General features: G+C 46.4%; 1 protein-coding gene across 3 annotated transcripts in view; it reads right to left on the bottom strand.

Moving 5' to 3' along the window:
* Positions 1-18883, bottom strand: part of SGSM3 (small G protein signaling modulator 3) — a 201667-nt gene that overhangs the window by 17427 nt on the left and 165357 nt on the right. For all 3 annotated transcript variants that reach the window (XM_033929415.1, XM_033929413.1, XM_033929414.1), the window contains exons 16-17: positions 6032-6184; positions 4842-4912 (exon numbers count right to left, since the gene is read on the bottom strand). In XM_033929415.1, coding sequence (XP_033785306.1) covers positions 4842-4912; positions 6032-6184 — 224 coding nt within the window. The remainder of the gene's footprint in view (positions 1-4841; positions 4913-6031; positions 6185-18883) is intronic.

The raw sequence follows: 18883 nt of genomic DNA on the forward strand, positions 1-18883 counted from the left end.
ATTTTGATACAGCCTTTTGCCAAACTTATCCATGGCCTTACCTTCCCTGCCAGGAGGGACAGAAGCATATACACTAGCCCCCGTGGATTTCTTTAAAGTAGACTCTACTAATAAAGACTCATGGGGGAGTTGAGGCTTGTCAAAGCCTGGAATTGGTATAACCTTATATAAGGAGTCCAGTTTACGGGGAGCTCCTGGAATGGTCAAGGGTGTCACTAGATTTTTGTAAAATGTCTCTCTTAAAATGTCATGGAGAGGCAGCTTGAGAAATTCCCTTGGAGGCTGGTCAAAGTCAAGAGCATCTAAAAATGCCTTGGATTTTTTGGATTCAGCCTCCAAGGGAATAGATAAAGAGTCACACATCTCTTTAAGAAAAGAGGTGAAAGAAGTTGCATCAGGTTTGGAAGATGGATCAAAACCAGAAGGATCCTCGTCCCCTGATGAACACTCTCCCTCAGAGAGGAAAGGCTCTTCTGAATCACCCCACAGATCAGGGTCCCTCACCTGAAAACTGCGGTCTCGAGACTCCAGTGTGAAGGGTTCTAGGTGTTGAGTTTTATGAGTCGACTTACCAGACCTCTGTGAACCGGTACCAGGAATGTTAAGGGTTGTGCCGGTGCCGATGTTTGAACAGCCTGGTGTCTCGGTTCCGGTGCCAAGACTGGCATTGATACCAAAGAAGTGATGTGCCCCGGTACCGACAAAGTGGATGCCGATAAAGGGGGCTGCTGCACCGTCGGTACCGGCAGCTCAGACTGGACCGGGACTGGAAGGCTCGGAGTCAAAAGAGCAGGGAGTAGCTGTTGGAGTTGTTCCTTTAGCTGGACCTGCAGGACTGCGGCGATGCGCTCGTCCAATGAAGGCACCGGTACCGCTTTTTTCTTCTGCGGTACCTTGGGTGCCGCTCTACACTCCGAAGAGGAACCCGATGTCGAGGGGTTCACCTCAATCGGAGCGGAGCGCTTCCGTGGGCGCCTCGTGGTCGGCAGGATTGGACTCGCTGCTACTGAGACCGGAGGACGCTCCAACGGGGAAGGCTTCTTAGCCGGCTTACCTGCAGAATGCGACGCCGGCGCGGTATCGCGCGGTGTCGACGAAGTAGGTGCCAACTGAGATGGAGCCAACGTCGGTGCCGGTGGTGCGGAATCAGACATCTCGGCGCCGAACAATAACTGCTGCTGTATCTGGCGGTTTTTAAGTGTTCTCTTCTTTAAAGTCGCACAGCGGGAGCAGGTAGACGCTCGATGGTCAGGACCAAGACACTGCAGACACCAGTTGTGTGGGTCTGTCAGTGAAATTGGTCGAGCGCACCGCTGGCACTTTTTAAACCCGGGTTGAGGGGGCATGAAAGTGAATACGGCTTCTGCCAAATCGAAGGCCGAGGCCTCGATGATGGCAATAGGCCCCGCCGGGGCTAACCGAAAACTGAAGAAAAAAATTAAGTTTTTTTTTTTTTTTTTAAAGAAAAGAAAAGAAACAACGGAAATAAAATTTCCAAAAGGGTTTACGCGAGCGGGAAGGCGATATTAAGTAGAAAAAAGAACTTTCAACAGCCGTTGAAAGAAACGCGTCTTCTTAGCTCCGCGGAAACTAAGAAACTGGGGACCGCGCGCCTCTGTCGGGCGGGAAGGCACTCGCGCGTGCGCGGTGCGGCCTACCAGAACTTTCCAAGTTCTTAGAGTGCAATCTCTCTAAAATTGTCCGTACCGGGGCTCCGTCGGTGCCGTCACCCATCAGTCAAGAATATGCTGCCTGCTTGACCTGGGATAATAAAATTTATTAATAACATAATACCTATTCCAATTCATCAATCCACATGTCAGTCCTTATGGTTAAACTCCAAGATTCAAATTGGCGAGTCTAAGATCCTCTGGAGGCACTGGCTTCAGGCGGGCAAATGCACACTGAATGATGTGTTATCAGACGGGAAGATGTTTGACTTTTCACGACTGCAACAATCATTTGGTATTTCAAAGTCTCAAGCATTTAAGTGGTTGCATTCAGAAGGGGTTCCCTGATTGGCACAATTTAAAAACTCAGGCCTATGTTTGCAGATAGATTTTCTAGGGCATCAGGCAGCCAAGTGGTACAAATTAATATCTGAGCATCTGAATAAAAAAACAAAAACTAGTCTAAGAGACATTTGGAGCATTGAGACAAAGCAGCAAATTTCTGCTACTCAATGGCCAAGGATTTGGACTTGGAGGATGAGATGCACAGCATCAGCATCTATGTGACAAACCTGGTTATTTCTGTTATATAGAATTTATTGGACGCCTAGATAGCTCTACGTCAAATAGATGCTAGCACTGTCATCTCAATATAGGGACACTGGATCATCTGCTCTTCTTTTGCCCCCTCATACTTAAATTTTGGCAATCAATTTGGGGTCAAATCAATAGAATATTGGAAGTTCCATTGGTATTGACATATGATGCAGTGCTGTTTGGTACGCTACTAAAGCCCAAGAGTCCAATAACTTCACATAACAATAAATTATTTCTCATCATAACAGGAGTTGCCATACAGCTTATTATGAAGAAATGGAACAAGTTAAACTATAGTTTTTGGTGGGAAACATTGTGCCAAACTTATAAGTTTGAACATATGAGTTCAATGCATTTGGGATATTATAAGAAGTTCAAGGAAATTTGGGACCCATTAACAAAATTTTGTAAGAATTGATTATTAGTTTTGCTTTTTGATTCTGCACATCCAGGATGGGTGGGTAGGGGGGTATGCAATTAATTTATTATTTGATTGCAAGGTTGTTTATCTTGATCATTTGCATTATATTAAGTATTTTTACACTTTTAAGAAGGGTGGGTGGGGATGGGGAGGGGGTTATGTATTTATTGTATCATTTGAAGGAATTGAGTGCTGTCTATTGTGTTAATTGATTGATAATATGTTGCACTTTGTGCTGGTTTTAAAATGAATAAAGATTTAAAAAATAAAAACCCCTAAATTAAATTTTCTCTTATGCTTCAGTATAGGACACACGGAATGCAGATCATAGGCTTTATCTACTGGTCACTGATTACATTTATTCTCTTTCACTGAGACATGCAGCATTTGAGGTGACCAGCAACAGTGGTACACATTGTAGTTTAGAGCATAAGCCTCTCCATCAGTGCAAAGCCAGCTGGATTTCAAATGCAGAGTCCAATCTTGACCTCCATTCTCTTTGGCAGAATTAGAGGAGATGTCAGAGCACCATGGTTAACCACGGAAAACTATCCCCGTGTCATTCTTTAAGGAGAGAGGGAAAAGTATGAGTGGGCACTAGTGCTGCCCGATTTGCGATTCAAATCAATTCGCTTTTTTTAAAAAAAATCAGCCTCCTGATTCGGTGACCGACCCTCTTCCCTGTGCCTTCCTAAAGCAGGAGTGGAAGCGCTGCCTCTTGCTAGCCATCCACTGCTGCTGCCGCTCCTGCTTTAGGGTGCGAGAGGGGAGGATCAGTTGGGAAGGCCTGCATGTTCCCCCAGCTTCCCCGCTCTTACCTTAAGATAATACGGCAGCCTGCAGGTTTCTGGTGCTGTAGCGATCCTTGTAGCTGCCATCTTCGTCAGTGGCATGTTCCCTTCTGCCACAGCATCACCCCTCCTCTGACATCAGGGGCAGGATCGCGGCAGAGGGAACGTGCTTCTGAGGACGACAACAGCTGCAAGGATCGCTATAGCACCGGCAATCCTGCAGGCTGCCATATTATCTTAAGGTAAGATCAGGAAAGCTGAGGAAACATGCAAGCCTTCAGGGGAAGCTGGGGAACATGCAGGCCTTTGGAGAGCCCTGGTGTAGAAGTGCACAGAAAGAGGGAAGGGGGGTTCAAAGAGATGTGCATATACTGGGGGGAAGAAATAATGGGTCTAAAAATAAAGGAGAGGGAGAGAGATGTTGGACAATGGGATTTAGGGAGGGAAGGAACAGAAAGGGAGAGAAGTTGGACACAAAGGATGGTGTGGAAGGGGGTGGTGGGATAGAGATTCTGGATAGCAGGGTAGTTGGGAAGAGAAAGGGAGAGCTGGTGGACCCTGGGGTGGTGGGGAAGGAGGGAGAGATGGTGGACAAATGGTAGTTAAGAAAAGGAAAGATGGTGGATCTGGGGATGGTGGGGTCCATTGCTGAAAAAAAGGAAAGATGCCAGACCTCCGAGGGAGGGAAGGGAAACGGAAGAGGAGAACAGAGATGGAAGATGGATGGTTAGCACCGAGAAAGAAGAAAACGACAAACGGGCAGGAGACCCTGGCAAGCAAGTTATCAAAATACAACCAGAGCCTGGGACCAATATTGACCAGACAACAAAAGGTAGAAAAAATAATTTTATTTTCTGTTTTGTGATTACAATTTGTAAGATTTGAAATGTGTATCCTGCCAGAGCTGGTGTTAGACCGCATACATGAGCTAGGATTTAACAGAGAGAGGAAAAGTCTTTTTTGTTTATTTTGTTTACACCACAGCGCCAGTGTGGGTAGGAGAGGGCAAAGGGGATGAAGAGGCTATAAAAGGGGTGAAGAGGTTATAAATTAAACCCACCAGGATGTTTGAAAAAAAAAAAACAAACAAACATCCAATTGGACAGGAAAATCAAATTGAATCGAACTGAAAAATCGATTCAGTAGGTTGAATCGAATTGAAGTTTTCCTAAATCGGGCAGCACTAGTGGGCACAGCCATTGACCCTCAAAGCCTTGCATTAAAGAATACTGACCTGAGCTTAATACAGACACTAAAGAATAACACAGGATGTTTCCTGAAGATATTTGCAGGGACAGGGACAGGGACAAATTCTGTTTCTGTGTCATTCTCTGAGAACAGCAGAATGGCTACCTTCCTTACCTATAGGTCTTGCAAAGGACAAGTCGTGAGTACACAGAGTCAAAGTCTCGCTCCACTTCTCGCCCAGCCGCCTGCAAGTAAAACCAAAAGGAAACTAAATATGACCATGGTACACTAGTGTTAGGCATAGATCTTTCCTATGGGACTTATTGGAGTGGAATCCAAGCACATCAACAGATTAGGACGATTCATGTTTTCCTATATGCCCTTAGTCACATAAACAAGAGTTTCTCGTATAATCCAGAGGCCTGCATTTGCATGCTCCTTGCATGTATGAATGTCTCAAATACTTGCACTTAGCCACAGAGGTTTTAGCACGGCATGTAAGTGCTATTCTGCAAATACCCACTTCACTTACCAATCCAATCCTTACATTTATATACCGAATCATCCCCAGATAGTGGGGCTCGATTCGGTTTACAATATTGTTATAAAGCAAGGAACAAAGATGAAACAGGGGAAACAAAACCACAAACTCAAAAGCACAGAACAAAAGTGGAATTGTCCCAATCAGAAAGGTGCACAACAAGAAGTGTCTTTCAACTCATCTGATTAATCCAAATGCCTTTATTCATCCAAAATTCGTATAATGACTCAGCGACCCGACATGCACATGTTTTGTCCTAAGCGGCCTGCCTCAGGAGTCTCACTGGTGAAGGACACAAGAAGACTTGAAGCAGTCCAGAGGAGGGTGACAAAAAGATAGGAGGTTGAGCCAGAAGACTTATGAGGAGAGACTGGAAGCCCTCAATAATCTCTATGAAGTCCCTAAAGAAGGCATTCTTCCCGGTTGCTCCTTATTTTTATATTTACATAATCAAAAGTGAATTCCAGAAGTCTGCATCTGACAGAGAAAGGTAATCACAGCTGCACTTTGGTTCCTCCTGTGTGGCTGCCTGCAACTAGAAACCCCACTCGTTTCTCTCTCAGTGGCCACCAAAGTGCAGCTGTGATTACCTTTCTCTGACATTCGTGACGTTGCCACACTGCAGTGACAAATACCTAGCCTTCCAATCACCCACAGGAGAACTGTAATCCACTCAGGTTGCAATAAGGAATACTATGGTAGGCAATAGAAACATAATCCTCCAATTAAATTAACATCACTGCATCAAAGCTGTTAATGTGAAAAACCACTTAGTATATCATCTGTCCATATGGAGAGAGCCATTTGGCTTATGTGTTCATACCTCCTCGATGAAGAGCCAGGGATGACATGGGCCCCCCAGAAGGGACGGTTTCTTTAAGCCATGCTCAAAGATGGCCTTCAGGCCTGGACACAGTGTTCCTCGCACCAGGTCTGTGACTCCTTCTGTCACAGAGTCATCCCCAGCAACGGAGTACTACCAGATCAGAAGAGAGGAAATGTTAAAAAGCAATGGATAATAAAGTTCTAGGTACCAGATTCTAGTTCCTGTGGAAATCTGAACTTGTTACAAGCTAGGGATCAATGTGACAAAGGCTAACAGTCTAGAAAGTCATCTATCACTACCCCCTTTATAGAACAGTTACTTACCGTAACAGTGTTATCCAGGGACAGCAGGCAGATAATCTCAACTTGTGGGCGACGTCATCCATGGAGCCCAGATGCGGACAGCTTCGCAAGCAGACTTGCTTGAAGAACTTTAGAAAGTTTGCAACTGCTGCACCACGCAAGTGCGAGTGCCTTCCCGCCCGATGTAGGGCGCGCGTCTCTTCAGTTCAGATAGCTAGCAGAGAAGCTAACCGGGGCAGTGGGTGGGTTGTGAGAATAGCTGCCTGCTGTCCCTGGATAACACGTTAGGGTAAGTAATTGTGCTTTATCCCAGGACAAGCAGGCAGCCTATTCTCAACATGTGGGTGACATCCAAGATAATCCAAAAAAGATAGTGAAAGATGTGTATCAACAAATTAATCACAAGTACCACCGCAGGTGATTACAAAAAGATCAACCAAATACGTGTACTCGTTTCTTGATGAAGCCCAGTTACAAGGGTGAAACGGGACCTGTCGAGCAATATAGCACTGAGCACTTTAACTTTATTCAATACAGATACTGAGAGCATTCTGAGACTCTGTTTCGACAAACAATCTGTGCAGTAGAACACTTTGATTCATCATCAATAGCAGATAAGTGTTTGCTTTCTCTCTGCACTTTATTTATTGATATATTTAAGGGAGCTATTGTTGAGCAGTTTAGTCTGCATTTTTTGTTGTCTCCAATGATTATATTCATTCAAATGTTGATTAGTATGCTATTATGAATTTAAGAAATTGAAAAAAACATATAAAAAGAATATTATTTAGGATAGGATAGAGGTTTTTTCATCAATGATAGATATTCATCACCACAATATTCTTAGGGAGAATGATACATGTTTCCTAAGTGGTGAATCTGAGATCTTTACCTCCATTTAGGCTTTAACCTTTGAGTATCAACCTGCGGTGGTACTTGTGACCTCCAAGATAAGCAGAATGGGATGGTGGGAGTGTTGGCAATTCAGGAGAAATAATTTTGTAACACTGCCTGGTCGAAATGGCCATCCCGTCTGGAAAAAACATCCAGATAATAATGAGAGATGAAGGTATGAACCGAGGAACAAGTGGCAGTTCTACAGATTTCCTCAATAGGAGTAGATCTAAGGAAAGCTACTGATGCCACCATGGCTCTGACTTGCCTCTGTAGATGCAGTCCAGCCTGAGCATAGCAGAAAGAGATGCAAGCAGCTAACCAGATAGAAACGGAGCACTTGGAAATCAGATGTCCCAACTTGTTTAGATCAAAGGAGACAAAATGTTGAGCTGCAGATCTGTGTGGCTTAGTTCTTTGCAAGTAGAAAGCCAAAGCACACTTACTGTCCAGAGTATGAAGTCTGTTTCTTCAGGATGGGAATGAGGCTTTGAAAAAAAACACTGGAAATACAATGGATTGATTGAGATAAAATTCTGAAACCACTTTAGGCAAGAATTTAAGATGAGTATGGAGGACCACCTTGTCATGATGGAATACTGTGAAAGGGGGGTCTGCAACTAAAGCTTGTAGCTCACTGACCCTGTGAGCAAACGTGAGAGCAATGAAAAAAAAAATCACTTTCCATGTGAGATATTTCACATGAGCCAAAGCCATTGGTTCAAAAGGAGGCTTCATCAACTGAGCAAGAACAACATTGAGATCCCAAACCACTGGAGGAGGTTTGAGAGGTGGGTTGACATTGAAAAGACCTTTCATAAATCTGGAAACCACAGGATGAGCAGAAAGGGGTTTCCCTTCGATAGGCTGATGAAAAGCAGCAATTGCACTGAGATTGACTCGAATGGCTATGGATTTGAGGCCTGATTGAGACAAATGGAACAGGTAATCCAAAACTGAAGACAAGGAGGTAGATTGAGGCTCCTTGTGATGAATGGTGCACCAAGAAGAAAATCTAGTCCATTTCTGATTGTCTAGTGGTAGGCTTCCTAGAAGCCTCTAAAATATCCTGTACAGATTGAGTGGCAGTTAGGTTGAGAGGTACCAAGCTGTCAGGTGTAGAGACTGCAGGTTGGGATGAAGTAGAGACCCCTGGCTGTGTAAGTGGAGATGGAAAAATTGGTAGAAGTAGTGGCTCCCTGCTGCTGGGTTGATGTAGAAGGGAGAATCAAGGTTGCCTGGGCCACCGAGGAGCTATTAGAATCATGGTGGCATGTTCTTATTTGAGTGTGACAAGTGTCTTGAGAATGAGAGGGAATGGAGGGAACACAGAGAAACTGATTTGTTCATTCCAGGAGAAAAGCATCTGCCTCCAGTCAGTGAGGAGAGTATATCCTGGAGCAAAACTGAGGCAGTTTGTTGTTGTGGGGAGACGCAAAGAGATCTACTTGGGGAGTCCCCCACTGAGAAAAAATGTGATGGAGAGGCGATGAATTGAGTGTCAATTCGTGAGGCTGTAGAAGATGACTCAATTTGTCCGCCAAGAAGTTTTTCTCTCCTTGAATGTAGACGGCTTTCAGAAAGATGTGAAAAATTGCCCAATGCCAAACCTTCTGAGCTTCCTGGCAAAAGGGAGAGATCCTATTCCTCCCTGCTTGTTTGACATAGTACATGGCGACTTGATTGCCTGTCTGAATGAAGACTACCTGATCGTGAAGAAGATGCTGAAAAGCTTTGCGAACATTGAAGATCGCGCCGAGTTCCAACAGATTGATGTGACATTGATAATCCGTGCTGGACCAATGACCTTGAGTACGGAGACCCCAAGCATAGGTCGAAGAATCTGTCGTGAGGACCTTCTGATGTGGGGATGTTTGAAACAGTAAACCTCTGGATTGGAAGAGAGCATACATCAGTTGAGAGACTGTCAACGAAGGAGTCATTCTGATGTGTTGCGAGAGTGGGTCGAAAGCCTGAGCCTACTGAGATGCCAGGGTCCACTGAGGGATTCTGAGGTGAAGTCTGGCAAAAGGAGTCATGTGAACGGTAGAAGCCATGTGACCTAGAAGAACCATCATGTGTCTTGCTGAAATCGAAGAGAGGGAAAACACTTTGTGACAGAGCTGAAGAAGAGCATCCTGACATTGATGAGGAAGGAATGCTCTGAGTTGTACAGTGTCCAAGACAGCTCCGATGTAGAGTTTGAGAAGGCTGTAGCTGGGATTTGGGAAAGTTGATTTTGAATCCCAAACTTTGGAGGAACCAAATAGTCTGTTGGGTCGCTACAATAACCCCTTGAGGTGTTGAATCTTTGATGAGCCAGTCGTCCAGGAACACCTGTAGACCATGGTTCTGCAGAGCTGCTGCTACAACTAGGCACTTAGAGAAAACTCTTGGAGATGATGCCAGGCCGAAGGGCAGCACTCTGTATTAGAAATGCAGATTTCCTACCTGAAATCTGAAGAACTGTTGAGAGGCTGGATGAATGGGAATGTAACTGTAAGCCTCTTTGAGATCTAGAGAACATAACCAATCGTTCTGATCTAGAAGGGGATATAAGGATGCCAGAGACAACATTCAGAATTTTTCTTTGACTAAAAATTTGTTGAGCACTCTGAGATCCAAGATACGGCACAGATCGCCCGTTTTCTTTGGAACTAGGAAGTAACGGGAGTAAAACCCCCCTGCTTTGCTGTTCCAAGGGAACTTCCTCAATGGCATGGAGACGAAGCATAGCTTGAGCTTCCTAAAGAAGAAGGGTGGTCTACGATGAATTGGAATACTTTCTTGGAGGAAGATCTGGTGGAATGTGGAAGAAACGAAGAGAGTATCCTTCCTTGAGGATAGACAACACCCAGAGGTCTGATGTAATGATCTCCCAGTGGTGATAAAAATGATGGAGACGACCTCCAATTGGAAGGGGAGAGGACAGAGGCAGAACGATGCTCTGTATTAGATGGTCAAAAAGGTTGAGAGGCCTTAGGCGCAGCAGGAGTCTAAGATTTTTGCTGTCTTTGCTACTGCTGTTGTGGTTGTTTCTTAGGAGGCGCTTGTGTATAAGGAGCTGCTCTCTGTGGATAATGCCTCTGGTAAGATGGAAGAGGCCTGAAGCCTTTAGAGGTAGAAGGCTTAGGCTTAGGTTGAATGATGGAAGCAAACGATTTCTCATGTTCAGACAATCGCTTAGTAGCTGCCTCGATGGAGTCATCAAACAATTCATTGCTCTAACAAGGGATGTTGGCCAGACGATCTTGAAGATTGGGGTCCATGTCTACAGTGTGGAGCCAGGCACGACGGCACATTGTCACTGGGAAGGCAGTGACCATCGAGGAGAGTTCAAATGCACCATAGGAAGATTGACGGAGATGCATGCGGAGTTGAGCCAGAGAGGTAGTCACATTCTGAAACTCTGGAAGATGGTGTTGAAGAATATATTTGAAAAATTCAGGCAGGATGTCAACCAAATGCTTGAAATAAGAAGTGAAAACAAAATTGTAATTTAAAACTCTAGTTCCCAGAAGAGAATTTTGAAACAAACGACGATCAAACTTGTCCAAGGTCTTGCCCTCTCTTCCAGGAGGGACAGTGGCATTAACTTTGGCAGAATTGGTCCTTTTCAGAGAAGACTCCACGAGAAGGGACTGATGGGATAACAGATTTCTCAAAGCCCTTGCAGTGGACCATCCTGTAATGAGATTCCAGCTTTCCTGGCACAGCAGGAATGGAATAAGGTGTTTCAAGATTCTGCTTGAAAGTTTGAGAAAGAAGTCTATTGATGAGCAATTTAAGAGAGTCCGCAGGAGGATGAGGCATACCCATTTCCTCTAAATACTCCGTAGAGTATTTGGAATCAGAATCCAAAGTAATATTGAGGCCCTTACTCATTTGACATAGGAACAAAGAAAAAGATATCTGCTCCGAGGAAGGGCAACCTCAAGGGGAAGAAGGTGACCTCGAGGTGCATCACAAAGCAGAGAATGAAGGTGAAGCTTCTCTGGAGTACTGATAACTGAGGCCTGAATATGCAGGTATAGATGACTCACTGAGAGAATGGAGAAGAAGCATATGTGTAAGGCTCTGGAGGTGGTGTCCTCGACTTTGGAGTTGGAGACCTTGAAGAGTCTCAAGGCCTGGAAAAATGAGGCCTGTCTCAAGAAGAGGACCTGTGCCTTGATGGATGCCTCGACTGATGTGGAGAACTGTGCCTCGAATCTGGCAAGTCCCACTGAGAGGAAAATTGAGGAGTCTTCGCCCTATGGCTTGGAAAGGGCGATGCCAGAACAGAAACAACAATAAGGGCAGACAGTCTGGAGTCGTTATGGGTTAAGCTGACAGGAGGGGAAGGAGCTGACATCAAATTGGGACTGTACTATCGACCACCAGGACAGCCAGACGCAATCGACCTGGACCTGGAGGCCGAACTGAGACAGATGAGCAAAAGTGGAAGAGTGGTGGTTATGGGGGATTTCAACTATCCAGGAATAGACTGGGACATTGGGCACTCAAATTGCACGAAAGAAACTACATTCCTAGAGGCGATAAGGGACTGTTTCATGGAGCAGCTGGTCACGGAACCAACGCGAGGGGAGGCCACCCTAGACCTAATCCTCAACGGGCTAGAGGGACCCGCAAAGGAAGTGGTGGTACTAGCACCGTTAGGAAACAGCGATCACAACATGATCCAGTACAAATTAAACATGGGAACATCAAAGGTGAAAAGAACCACAACGACTGCACTCAACTTCAGAAAAGGAAACTACAAGGTCATGAGGAAAATGGTACGAAAAAAGCTCAATAACAACTCAGGGAAGGTGAAGACCGTAAAGGAAGCCTGGACACTGCTTAAAGGCACAGTGCTCGGGGCACAAGACCTGTGTGTCCCAAGGTTTAGGAAAGGGTGCAAAAAAAACCGATCTAGAAACCCAGCATGGATAACAACTGCAGTTAAAAAGGCGATAAGCGACAAGAAATCATCCTTCAAAAAATGCAAAAAGGAACCAACAAAGGAAAACCAGGTAGAGCACAAAAGACACCAGAAACAATGTCATCAAGAGGTCAGGAAAGCAAAGAGAGAATATGAGGAAAAATTGGCAGGAGAAGCAAGAAACTTCAAACCCTTCTTCAGGTATGTGAAAGGGAAACAGCCAGCCAGAGAAGAAGTGGGACCACTGGACGACGGAGACAGGAAAGGAGCGATAATAGAGGAAAAAGAGATAGCTGACAGGTTAAACGAATTCTTCTCGTCAGTCTTCACCAGAGAGGACACATCCAATATTCCGGAACCCGAGGTAATTATAAACGGAGAACACGATGAAAGGCTGGTACAACTAGAGGTAAGCAAAGAGGATGTCCTCAGACAGATAGACAGACTGAAGAGCGACAAATCACCAGGCCCGGACGGCATCCACCCAAGGGTACTAAAAGAACTGAGAAACGAAATAGCAGAGACATTTCGCCAAATATGCAACCTCTCCCTAAAGACAGGGGAGATCCCAAAGGACTGGAAAATAGCAAATGTCACGCCCATCTTTAAGAAGGGATCAAGGGGTAACCCGGGAAACTATAGGCCTGTAAGCTTGACCTCAGTTCCAGGGAAGATGATGGAAGCAATGGTAAAGGACAAAATCTGCGAACACATAGAAAACAATGGACAACTGAAGACGAGTCAGCATGGCTTCTGCAAGGGAAGGTCATGCCTCACGAACTTGCTGCACTTCTTTGAGGGAATAAACAACCAGATGGATAAGGGGGAATCCATAGACATCATTTACCTTGACTTCCAAAAAGCCTTCGACAAGGTACCTCACGAGCGGCTACTTAAAAAGCTGTGGAACCATGGGGTGCAAGGGGATATCTACCGATGGATCAAACACTGGTTGGCAGGCAGGAAACAGAGGGTTGGAGTGAAAGGCCAATACTCAGACTGGCAATGGGTCACGAGCGGAGTTCCACAGGGGTCGGTGCTGGGACCTCTACTGTTCAATATATTTATCAACGATCTGGAGGCGGGGACAAAATGTGAGGTTATCAAATTTGCCGATGATACCAAACTCTGCAGCAGGGTTAGAAACACGGAAGACTGTGAAGACCTGCAAAGAGACCTAACGAGACTGGAAGACTGGGCAAAAAAGTGGCAAATGAGTTTTAACGTAGAGAAATGCAAGGTCATGCATGTAGGGAAAAAGAACCCGATGTTCAGCTACAAAATGGGGGGAACACTGCTAGGGGTGAGTACCCTTGAAAGGGACCTGGGGGTGATGGTCGACACATCACTGAAACCATCGGCGCAATGTGCGACAGCCTCAAAGAAAGCAAACAGAATGCTGGGCATCATCAAAAAGGGTATCACAACCAGGACGAAGGAAGTCATCATGCCGCTGTATCGCGCAATGGTGCGCCCGCACCTGGAGTACTGTGTTCAATACTGGTCGCCATATCTCAAGAAGGACATGGCGATACTCGAGGGAGTGCAGAGGAGGGCGACTAAACTGATAAAAGGTATGGAAAATTTTACATACGCCGACAGGTTAAAAATGCTGGGGCTGTTCTCCCTAGAGAAGAGGAGACTTAGAGGGGACATGATAGAAACCTTCAAAATCCTTAAGGGCATAGAGAAAGTGAATAAGGATAGATTCTTCAAACTGTGGGGAGCCACAAGAACTAGGGGTCACTCGGAGAAATTGAAAGGGGACAGGTTTAGAACAAATGCTAGGAAGTTCTTTTTTACTCAGAGGGTGGTGGACACATGGAATGCGCTTCCGGAGGATGTGATAGGCCAGAACTCTGTACAGGGGTTCAAGGAGGGTTTAGATAGGTTCCTGGAGGATAGGGGGATTGAAGGGTACAGATATAACTTGAGGTAGGTTATAGAAGAGGACAGAAACCACTTCACAGGTCGCAGACCTGATGGGCCGCCGCGGGAGCGGACCGCTGGGCGAGATGGACCTCGGTCTGACCCAGTGGAGGCAACTTCTTATGTTCTTATGTTCTTATGAAGGAAGGCTGGAGATCAAGATACCAAAAAGGACAGAGCTCCTTGTGTCGAGGTATCTCGAGGCACTGACAAGGACTCTGCTCCTTGAACAGCGTGCTTATACTCCAGACGAGATACATGCAAAGACTCGACTCCTTGTATAGAGTGTGTAGAATCCTCTTGAGGCACTCCCAAGGACTCGACTCCTTGTATAGAGTGGGTAGATTCAGTTCGAGGCACTGGCTTGGACTCGACTCCTTGTGATACTGCTAAGTGCTCAGACTGGACTGCAGGAACCAGAGTCAAGGTAGGAGTATGTTGGGCAAGCATATTACCAAACTGCCGATCCATAATAGTCTAGATCATAGCCTCCAAATGTGACACCAAGACTTGAGGATCTAATACATTTAATGTGGCTATAGTCTCCGAGGAAGAGGAGGAAGAACGACTCTTCAACTCTGAGACTTGGGCAGCTTGATAACCACTGCTGGTACCTGACCTGAGGGAGGCAGCGAGGAAAGCAGCTCCTCAGGAGACTTAGTATATTTGTCCGAGGATGAGGACCCTCCAAACGAGGAAGGTTTGATTAAGGTCGAGGCCAAGGTTGAGGCAGAAGGTGGAATCCCCATGAGAATCTTGACCGGATTCAAGGTCGAGATCAAGACCGGGGACAGTGGATCCATACTGCCAAAGAGTTTCTGCACCAGAACTCGATGTTTGATGGCTTGAAGTTGAAGGGTAGCACAGCGAACACATGACTCCGGACGATGGTCAAGTCCCAAACACTGAACACACCAAAGATCTTAACTTATTTAAGACTAATTTTAAAAACTAATTTAAAAACATTTCTCTTCAAAGCTTCATTTAACCTTTAAAACAACTTTTTCGCGTACAGTTAAAACAATTAATATCTCCTCACACTTCTTACCCCAACCTAAACGTTTGGCCCTACCCATATCATACCCCTTTCTTCCCTTGAGGAAACAACAACTTGTAACTTTTACTCCCTAATGTTTTCTCCTTATGTATCTTAGTTCGTCTGTATTGTCAGTTTGTCGTAGCCCTTTGAAATTTTTTAATGTAAAATAACTTGTATTATTGTCCTATGCTAAAATTCTTTTATTATGTAATTCGCTTAGCTTTAATAGGCGAACCATCAAATTTTAATAAACTTGAAACTTATGTGGGTCAGTGAGGGAGATCACGCGCTGGCAACGGCTACACTTCTTGAAGCCTGTGATCGGCTGGGATATAAACAGAAAAATAGCCTCAGCGAGATCAAAGCTCGCAGGCTGAGGCCGTGAGGAAGGCCCCGCTGTGACACAAAGGAAAAATAAAATTAAAAATTAAAAAATAAAATAAAATAAATAAAAACGCACAAACACAGCGACCCTGTAAAAAATAAAACATGAGCCGCGGTGAAAGAAGACACGAAGTACCGTATTTTCACGCAGATAACGCGCACCCGTGTAAAACGCGCACACGGGTATAGCGCGCAGAAACCACGATTTTATGTACAAAAACTTTTGTATACCGCGCTCACGGTTATACCGCGCATGCTGCCCGACTGTCCTTTCGCCCGCCCCGACTCTCCTCTGGCCACCCCGACTCTCCTTTCGCCCTCCCCGACTCTCCGTGCGCTGTCCCGAGTGGAGTGGACTAGGGTAACTGGGGGGTGGAAATGGACCCGGAGTTTTCTCAGCAGAATTTCCCAGACCACCTCTTCCTCTCAACACATTGACACGCTAGTGGGTTTATTTTATAGCTTTTTCACTCCCTTCGGTCTGCCTGTCCCCCTTGAAGTCCTGTCCCCCCTTGAAGGTCTGCCTGTCCCCCTTGAAGGTCTGTCCCCATCCTGAAAGCCTGATGCCCCCCCCCGACGTCCGATACATCCCCCCCCCCCCCGGCAGGACCACTCGCACCCCCACCCCGAAGGACCGCCGACTCCCCGACAATATCGGGCCAGAAGGGAGCCCAAACCCTCCTGGCCACAGCGACCCCCTACCCCCACTACATTACGGGCAGGAGGGATCCCAGGCCCTCCTGCCCTCGACGCAAACCACCCTCCCTCCAACGACCGCCCCCCTCAAGAACCTCCGACCGCCCCCCCAGCCGACCCGCGACCCCCCTGGCCGACCCCCACGACACCCCCACCCGCCTTCCCCGTACCTTTGTGTAGTTGGGACAGACGGGAGCCAAACCCGCCTGTCCGGCAGGCAGCCAACGACGGAATGAGGCCGGATTGGCCCATCCGTCCCAAAGCTCCGCCTACTGGTGGGGCCTAAGGCGCGTGGGCCAATCAGAATAGGCCCTGGAGCCTTAGGTCCCACCTGGGGGCATGTGCCTCAGTCCGCGCCCCCAGGTGGGACCTAAGGCTCCAGGGCCTATTCTGATTGGCCCACGCGCCTTAGGCCCCACCAGTAGGCGGAGCTTTGGGACGGATGGGCCAATCCGGCCTCATTCCGTCGTTGGCTGCCTGCCGGACAGGCAGGTTTGGCTCCCGTCTGTCCGGCCAACTACCAAAGGTACGGGGAAGGGGGGTGGGGGTGTCGTGGGGGGCGGCCAGGGGGGTCGCGGGTCGGCTGGGGGGGCGGTCGGAGGTTCTTGGGGGGGGGGGGGCGGTCGTTGGAGGGAGGGGGGTTTGCGTCGAGGGCAGGAGGGCCTGGGATCCCTCCTGCCCGTAATGTAGTGCGGGGTGGGGGTAGGGGGTCGCCGTGGCCAGGAGGGTTTGGGCTCCCTCCTGGCCCGATATTGTCGGGGAGTTGGGGAGTCGGCCGGGCAAGAGGGCTTGGGCTCCCTCTTGCTCCGATCGTGGATGCGGGTGTGGGTGGGAGCGCGTGCGAGCGGTCGTTCGGGGTGGGGGTGTGAGCGGTCCTGCTGGGGGGGGTGAATCGGGCGTCGTGCGGGGTGGGAACTATGTTAAAAAAATTTTTGTATACCGCGCTCACGCGTATAACGCGCGAGGGGTATGCGCGGTGGGTAAAAACGTGTATAACGCGCGCGTTATATGCGTGAAAATACAGTAGAACTGGATCTAGTGCAGAGAGTCAAAATAGGACTTCTCGGCTCCGCGGAAAACTGAGAACTGAGATGACGCACGCCCTGCGTCGGGCAGGAAGGCACTCGCGCATGCACGGTGCGGCAGTCGCAAACTTTCTAAAGTTTTTCAAGCAAGTCTGCTTGCGAAGCTGTCCGCATCCGGGCTCTGTGGATGTTGAGAATAGGCTGCCTGCTTGTCCTGGGATACATGATTGTCCCATTCACCAAATATGAGATACTACAACCTGCAGAGAATCTAGGGCTCTAGAGAGGAACGGAGCAGACAGACAAGCCAAGCCTCACTATGGGAGCTACACATCTAATTTTATAACCAAAAGGGAAACCTTGTCTGCTAGAGCAATTATATCCTACTAGAACAAAACTACTTTTATTTTTTTCTATACCATTCTCCCAGGGAGCTCAGAATGGTTTACATGAATTTATTCAAGTACTCAAGCATTTTTCCTTGTCTGTCCCGGCGGGCTCACAATGTATCTAATGAACCTGGGGCAATGGGGGGATTAAGTGACTTGCCCAGGGTCACAGGGAGCAGCATCAGTTTAATCTCAATGTGCTGAGGCTGTAGCTTTAACCACTTTCCAACACTCTCTCCCTATACACTAAAAGAACAGTCTCCTTGTCCTGCTTTAGAGCAAACACCTTCTTGCTTTCTACAAAAATAAATAAAGCAGGTGCTTTCAGAGCTTGTTAGATGTTGCTATATGGTTCAGGCTTTCCTTAAGGTGCTAAGAAAGTCATTGATAGCCCCAATCACCATAAATATCAGTCGAAGAACCAAACTCATAGTAACGTAGCAAATGATGGCAGATAAAGATCTGCGAGGTCCATCCGGTCTGCCTGACAGTCACACTCATCATTAAGGCAAAGTTGAACCAACAGTCTAGTATTTATTTATTCATTCCTCTATAACAGTGGTTCTCAACCTTCCTAATGCTGCGACCCTTTAATACAGTTCCTCATGTTGTGGTGACCCCCAACCATAAAATTATTTTCATTGCTACTTCATAACTGTAATTTTGCTACTGTTATGAACCGTAATGTAAATATCTGATATGCAGGATGTATTTTCATTGTTACAAACTGAACATAATTAAAGCATAGTGATTAATCACAAAAACAATATGTAATTATATATTGTGAAATATTTATTTCTAATTACAAATAAATGTATGTGGGCGGATCTGCATGTGGGCGGACCCGCCTAGAGACAGATAGAGGAGCGGTGTCTCAGTTCCTAAGACCAGTGTTCTTCAACCTTTTGACACCTATGGACCAGCGGAAATAAAATTATTATTTTGTGGACCAGCAGTTGAAGAACACTAGGCTAAGCCATGCCCATCTCCACCCCAGACCCTGCCCCCATAATAGTACTAATTGTAACACCATTTTTTCCATTCATTTTTCATATATACATACAATATAATTCTATTAACACATAATGGTTAACCACAAAATTTAAATACACAAAGCACACTGTATGCTTTTTAACATTCATTCCTACCAGAAAACAGATAACCCCATGCAAATGCAAGACCAAAAACTAAAAGTACTAATATTTATAAACAAACCCTAAGATGCAAGACTCTGCAAGTAGTACAATCCCAGAACACATGCATTTCT

This window comes from Geotrypetes seraphini, chromosome 2, assembly GCF_902459505.1.
Source record: "Geotrypetes seraphini chromosome 2, aGeoSer1.1, whole genome shotgun sequence".
NCBI classification, from domain to species: domain Eukaryota; kingdom Metazoa; phylum Chordata; class Amphibia; order Gymnophiona; family Dermophiidae; genus Geotrypetes; species Geotrypetes seraphini.